Here is a 7,701-nt window from a genome sequence, read left to right as displayed (position 1 = left end):
TTTTCCATTCCCTTACATTCCATTCCCTTACATTCATTCTTTGTGAAAATTTAGTCTGAAGTTAGTCTCTTGTATGCAGTATATATATGTGTGCTAAGTCGCTCAGTCATATCTGACTCTTTGTGACCCCATGGACTGCAGCCTGCCCGGCTCTTCTGGCCGTGAAATTTTTTAGGCAAGAATACTGGAGTGGGTTGCCACTTCCTCCTCTAGGTGATCTTCCCAACCCAGGGATTGAACTTGCATTTTCCACATTTCCTGTATTGGCAGGCAGTTTCTTTACTACTGCACCACCTGAGAAGCCCAGCATATAGATGGGCTTTGCTTTTTTATCCACTCAGCTACCTTATGTCTCTTTATTGAATCATTATTTCATTGGCATTTAAAGTAACTATTGATATGTATGTACTTACTGAAATTTTATTACTCATTTTCCAGCTTTTATAGTTCTTCTAAAATCATTCAGGATAATAAATATCATTTGAGAAAAATCTTTAATTAACCCATGTTGTACCACAAAATTAATCAAAATTTCCAAGTCTTTCTTCTCCAAGGCTGAGAAAAAACTTTGTGAACATAGGAAAATGCACAAATAAAAATGGAAAAGTAGGGAAATGGACAAAAGAAAATGAACAAAAAATCAGCAGATAGAGGCAGAAACTTAAAATAGTGAGTATACAAATTGTCTAAAGTGTTCAAATCAAAGAAATGGAAGTTTAAAGAAATTAATATAAACAGCAAGTTCAACACCCAGAATCTGATCAAACAATAGGGATTCCTTGTTTTAAGGTTTTGCATCGTTCTTCAAGGATGATTCTTCAGATCCAGAACAATTTTCCTTTTTATAACTGCCATCTGAAAGAATCTTTTCAGAGCGCTTTTTATGTCTTTATTTCTTAGACTGTAGATGAAGGGGTTCAGCATGGGTGTGACCACAGTGTACATCACCGAGGCTGTTGCACTTGAGTATGAGCTGTGGGCACCAGTAGAACTAAGGTACACGCCTAGGCTTGAACAATAATATAAGAAGACAACTGAGAGGTGCGATACACAGGTGGAAAACGCTTTATATTTCCCCTGAGGTGATGAGATTCCACGTATGGAAGACACTATCTTAGAGTAAGAGTAAAGAATACCAGCCAGGGGAGCAGCACCCAACAGCACTGATGTAAAATACATAAAAACATCACTAAGGAAAGTGTCGCAACAGGCAAGTAGTACAACCTGTTTGATTTCACAGAAAAAGTGGGGGATTTCCAAGTCTGTACAGAAGGACAGCTGTAACACCAGCAAGCTTTCTAACAAGGAAAACAGGGCACTAATGAGCCAGCACACCAGCACCAGCAGTCCACAGAGTCGGGGGCTCATGATGACCGTGTAGTGCAGGGGGTGGCAGATGGCCAAGAAGCGGTCATAGGCCATCACAGTCAGCAGAAAATCATCCAGTGCTGCAAACAGCATGTAAAAATACATCTGGGTGATGCACCCTCCATAGGATATAGCTTTACTCTGGATCTGTATATTTATTAACATCTTTAGGATTGTTGTGGTAGTGAAACAGATGTCAACAAAGGACAAGTTGGAGATGAAGAAGTACATGGGGGTGTGAAGATGGGAGTCTGAACTGACAGCCAGGATGATGAGCAGATTTCCAAACACAGTGATCAGATACATGGAGAGGAACATTCCAAATATGAATGGTTGCAGTTCTGGTTCCACTGATAAACCCTGAAGAAGAAATCCTGAATTTTGTGTATCATTTCCTGGTACCATGTGCTGGTGTTGATGACTAGGAATAAAAAATACATATATAATTTTGCACAAATAAGTATTATTATTTAAAATGCTACAATGTATATTTTAAACCATGTATATGTAAAGTTGGACTTCCCTGGTGGCTCAGACGGTAAAGCATCTGTCTACAATGTGGGAGACCTGGGTTCGATCCCTGGGTCGGGAAGATCCCCTGGAGAAGGAAATGGCAGCCCACTCCAGTACTCTTGCCTGGAAAATCCCATGGACAGAGGAGCCTGGTGGGCTACAGTCCATGGGGTTGCAAAGAGTCGGACACAACTGAGCGACTCCACCATGTGTAAAGTAAATATGTATAAAACATTTAAGAGATGTTTTGCAACATCTCTGACTAGGAATTCTGTTAGAGAGGGAGGAAATATACAGACTTGTAGGAAAGTCTGTACAGACTGAGTAGGAAATATACAGACTGAATAGGAAAAGATATCTAAAGTCCTCAGGTAGTCCTAGATTGTTATATGGAGAAAATTTCCAGACTTTCTCCCGAGGAATCATGCATTAAACAGTTGTAATGAGAAATATTTTATGCATTTGAGGAACATATAGTGAGTACTGGCCATTTTCCAGGCATAAGATTGTGAGAAACAAAAGGCAAATGATATAATGACTGTAAAATATAAGCAAATAAATATTGCATATCATGTGACATAGTGACATACGTGAAGATAGAAAAACAGGTATAAAAAGAGTGGATGAGGGTGTTATTTATTACTGAGAACTCAGGAAGACCTAAAAATGATGAAGACAAAGTTATAAAGCTAATGTTAGTTATTAATATATCTGCATCTAAAACAGAGGAACTGACATGTATAAGGCAGTTTTTGAGATCTAAATGGAGAAAGCTGACAGCAACGCAAGAAGAGTAGTGGATTTTAACACCCTGCTTACATAGTGAATAGGTCATTGAAACATAAAGTCAACAGGTAGTAGCCTTATATGAAACACTGGGTCTGAAGGACAAATTTTTCTCAAGTGCAAATGAACCTTTCTCAAGAATAGACCATGTGTTGAGAAACAATACAAGTCTTAATAAATTTAGAAGGTTGAAATTATATCAGACATTTTCTGATCGCAATGGTATGAAACTATAAATCAACTATAAGAAAAAGTTGGAAAAATTATAAATATATGCATGTTTATAAATAAAAATGTTTACAAATAAAAATGAATGTATGATATACTTAAACCATTGTGATAAAACAAACTTAGTAATAAGAGAGAAGTGTATAGTAATCCTTCCTACCACAAAGAACAAGAAAGATCTAAACAAACAATCTAACTTTACATCTAAAGGAAATAGAAAAGGAGCAAAGAGCTAAAAGTTAGTAAAAGAAAGAACATAAGAAAAATCAAAGCAGAAATAAATGAAATGAAAACTATAAAGAGGATGGAAAAAAATCAATGATTTGGTTCAATCAAGCTGGGTCTTTGAAAAGATAAACAAAATTGACAAAAACTTTATTGGACTAACTAATAAAAAAGAAAAAACAAGCCTCTGATTAATAAAATCAGAAATAGGGACTTCCTTGGTGGTCCAGTGGTTGAGATTTTGATTTCCTGTGCAGAGGATATGGGCTAAATGCCTGGTCATGGAGTTAAGATCCCATATGCCTTGTGGCCAAAAAAACAAAACATAAAAACAGAATCAATATTGTAACAAATTCAATAAAGACTTCAAAAATGATCCATATTTTAAAAAAATCAGCAATAAAAGAGCAGAAATAGCAATAAATACAGTAGAAATACAAAGGTTTATGAGACTATTATGAACAACTATAAGCCAACAAATCAGGCAACCTAGAAAAAATAAACAAACTCTTTAGAATCACACAACTATAGACTGAAGGTAGAGAAAATTTGAATAGACCAATTATTAGTATAGCTATTAAAGCAGTAAACAAAAAGTTCCCCCAAATGAAAGATCCAGGATGAGACAGCTTCAGGCATGAATTCTACAGAACATTCAAAGAAGATTTAATACCTATCCTCCCCCAATTCTTCCAAAAAATTAAAAGAGAGAAGACCATCCTTATGAATTTTGTGAGGCCAACTTTATCCTGATACCAAAATGAGACCACGACAACATGAAAACAAGAAAATTATAGTCCATTATTTCTGATAAATGTAGAGCAAAAAGTCTCAACAAAATACTAGCAACTGAATAAAAACATACATTAAAAGGACCACACACCATTATTACCTGAGATTTGTTCCTGGGATGCAAGGATGGTCTAACATCTGAAAAGTAGTTAACATGAAAATCCATGATAAACTAATGAAGAATAAATACCATATACACTTCATATTGATGCAGAAAAGATGCAGATGTTGAAAGAATGTTAAAATTTCAACAACCTTTTATGATAAAAGCTCTCAATAAAGTGAATATAGAAGGAATGTACCTCAACATAATAAAAGTCATTTATGACAAACCCACTGCTAACATCTGAATCAATGTTGAAATACTAAATGCTAGCTTTCTTAGGTCAGGAACAAAACGAAAATGCCCACTCTCCCCATTTTTATTCAGGATAGTATTGGAGTCCTGACCAGAGCACTTGGGTAATTAAATAAATGAAAGACATTTGAATTAGAAAGGAAAATGTAAAATCATCACTATTTGCAGATAACATGATTTTATGTGTAGAAAACCCTAAAACCATTAGAAATAAATACAATGAAGTTAGAGGATATAAAATCAATATATAAAATTGTGTTTCTATACAGTGACTGTGAACTAAAAGGAAAATAAATTAAGAATATCATCCTATTTAAAATTGTACCAAAAAGTATAAAAATTCAACTCAGAGTGGATTAAATTTTTATAATTAGACCTGAGAAACCATAAAACTCCTGGAAGAAAACACAGGCTGTCACTCCAGGCCCATGAGAATGGCTGTTATCAAAAAGACAAGACGTAACAAGTACTGAAGAGAATGGGGAGAAAAGATAAACCTTATGCACTACTGGCAGGAATGTAAATCGGTGGTGTCACAATAAAAAATAGTATGGAGGTTTCTCAGGTTTTAAAAATAAACTACCATATCATTTAGCAATTCTATTTTTGGGTATTTATGCCTCCCCCCATCCCTCAAAAAAAAAAAACCCTCAAACACTAATTTGAAAAGATATATGCATGTCAATGTTAGTTATAGCATTATTACAATAGCCAAGATATGGAAGCAGCCTAAGTGGGTATGGATAGATGAATGGGTAAAGAAGATGTGACATGAGAGAACAAGAAGGCAGAGAAGGTGGAGGCGGAGTACATCTCTCTTCACAGTTACATCAGGAATATACCTTCAAACACAGAAGATCTTGCAGAACACCAGCTGAGAATGGGCACGAATACTTGACCACCAGAAAAGAATACATAGCACCACACAAAATTTGGTAGGATGAAGGAAATGGGAGGAAAAGAGGAGAGTGAGCAGAACTGCACCTGCACCTGGGGGTTGGGGGAACTGAAGCAGGAGGTCAGATCCCCACATCGTGGCAACTGTTTGGGAAGGAGGAGAAACATTTGAGGCTGGTGGAGAGTGAAGCGGCTGTTCTGTGACAGTCTGAATGGAATGAGAATCACACAGACCATCCTTGTTGCAGCCGTACTTACCTCAGACAAGGATGCAAGTCCCTTAGAAAGCACAGTGGTTGGGAGCTGGAGTGTACAGATCAGAGAGCAATCCCAGGGCGACGTCTGCTATTGACTGCAGGGTGGATGGCCCAAGGGGATGTGAAGGAGGAGATCACAGTGGGAAGTATCTGTGGAGGAAAATCCAGCAGCCATGAAGGGCAAGCGATACTGCTGAGTCATGTGTAGGGGGTGGAGCCATCACTGTAGCCTCTTTCTCCCCATTGGGCCAGCACCAGCAGCTGAACAATAGAGAAAGACCCCAGAGCAAAAGACAAGGCCCCCAGGGGGAGGGGATTTAAGTGCCTGATGCGCCAAACAGCTGAGAAAGACCCCAGCCAGAGAAGGACACTTTAAGTCCCTGAATGGGCCTAGCAACGAAGAAGGATCAGCCAAAGAGGCCCTCTGATTTCCAGCTGCCAGAGGCTAGAAAAATCCTCTGATAGGGCCATAGCTCCTGTGGCTGAGGCAGTTGGTGTCCCTGCACGCTTAGCGCTGCCAGAGTCCCCGTGATCCAAGCAGCTACAACACCTCCACTCTTGGGGCGGAGTTGCCAGAGGCTAGCGGGGAAAACACACACACACACACACACACACACCCTAATAGTGCCATATCTCCTTGACAATGTGCCTTGAAAAAGCCACCTGTGCCTTTGCACACCTGGCATTGATGATCCAAACAACCGTACTACCTCTATGCTTGGTCTCTACTGGGGCAGAAATTCCAGAGGCTAGAAATACCCTAAGAGCGCTATAACTCCTGCTGCCCTAGCTGCTGGCTCCTCTGAGTGCCTGGTGCTGCCAGGGCTGCTACAGTCCAAACAGCTGTGCCACCCCCATGCCTGGTCCTCACATGGGGCAGGGGTCCAGCAGGGCAGCCTCAGAAGCAAACCCTGTGGAAAACTCACCTGCAGAGGTGAAGATAAAATGACAATTGAAATCCAGGGGGAGTGTGGCTGAGCAAGATGACCCTAAATCTTCCCACCAGCTGTATAAGCTGCAGATTCAATCCACACAGTCGACTAAGCAGACTCTGTCTGTGGAATACATACAAGGACAATGACAGTTTCCACAAAAGAAAATGCACTGGCTCTGGCAGCTGTGAACATTGGAGGCAAGAACACACAGGAGTAAAACCAGATTAGAGTCTGAGCTGTCCCCACACTGGTCCAGAGACCAGCCCAGTATTGGAGGGCAATTGAGGGAGATGAGGTGGACTGTGATTCACAGCAAGGGAAAAGATGCTGACAACTGAGATTCAAGAAAAACATCTATTATTATACTTTGACTTGTTCTGTCGTTGCTACTGGTGTTTTCTTTCCTTTTTCATTTTTTTTTTCTCACTGCTGCTGTAGTTTATTTTATTAGTACTATTAAAGCTATTTAAGCTTTTGAGAACTTTTTTAGTCACACTTTTTATTTCTTTTATATACTTCTGCCTCTATCTTGGCCTTTTGCAGTTCTATGGGGTTTTTATTTTTAAATTTCTAAATATTTTAAATTTATTGTTATTATTTTATATTTATTCTTTTGTTTGCTTTTATTATTGTTACTTTCCCATTGTAGTTATTCCTTAATATATACACATTTTCTTTATCTACCTCTATTTAATTTTGCTTTTCTAGTCTTTCTTTTTTCCCTTTTCTTTCTTTTTCACACTATGTTGGTTAGTTTTTGTTTTCATTGCTTTATTCCCCAGTTGGCACCTGCTTCGGTTTTGTTTTCCAGTTTGTCCTTTAGTTAGTTTTGTTTTTAACTAGCTGATATCAATTTTGGTTTCCTTTGCTTGCCAAGTCAATCTGTTATACTTATTATTTTTTTAACTGTTTGGTTTTGTTTATGTGTGTATATTCCATTATTTTTGTTATTATTTGCCTGACTTAGTATTTGCCATTTGTCTGGGGTTCATCTTTTGTCTCTTGTTTTTGTTTTGGTGTGTTTGTTTTAATCCCCTTTAATGCCATAACAAACCACCTGTTGAATCTCCATTCCATGGCCAGAAGCCAGGCCCTGAGTTTTTGGAGTGAGAGGAGTGACTCCAAGACCCTAGACTGCCAGAGAACTACTAATCCCAGGGAGTATTAATTAGTGAAAATTCCCACAAAGGCCTCCACCTGTATATAAGAACCAGCATTATCCAACTTCCACCAGGACTCCCTGCAGGATGCCTCACCCAAACAACAAACAAAATAAAAACACAAACCCAGTCATCAGCAGACAGGATGACCACCTCACACAGCCCTGCCCCTCAGATGGGGA

The 7,701-nt window shown here is 38.7% G+C and overlaps 1 protein-coding gene across 1 annotated transcript in view; it reads right to left on the bottom strand.

The window, feature by feature from the left end:
- Positions 1-804: 804 nt before the first annotated feature.
- LOC122440010 (olfactory receptor 7A17-like) overlaps positions 805-7,701 on the bottom strand; it is a 34,340-nt gene continuing 27,443 nt past the window's right edge. Inside the window, exon 2 of the mRNA XM_043465704.1 lies at positions 805-1,789. Within this exon, the coding sequence (XP_043321639.1) occupies positions 805-1,773 (969 nt within the window). The 5' untranslated portion in view covers positions 1,774-1,789. The remainder of the gene's footprint in view (positions 1,790-7,701) is intronic.

Source organism: Cervus canadensis, chromosome 4, assembly GCF_019320065.1.
Source record: "Cervus canadensis isolate Bull #8, Minnesota chromosome 4, ASM1932006v1, whole genome shotgun sequence".
Taxonomy (NCBI): Eukaryota; Metazoa; Chordata; class Mammalia; order Artiodactyla; family Cervidae; genus Cervus; species Cervus canadensis.
The sequence above is the reverse complement of the archived record's forward strand: the minus strand, read 5'-3'. Positions and strand labels throughout refer to the sequence as shown.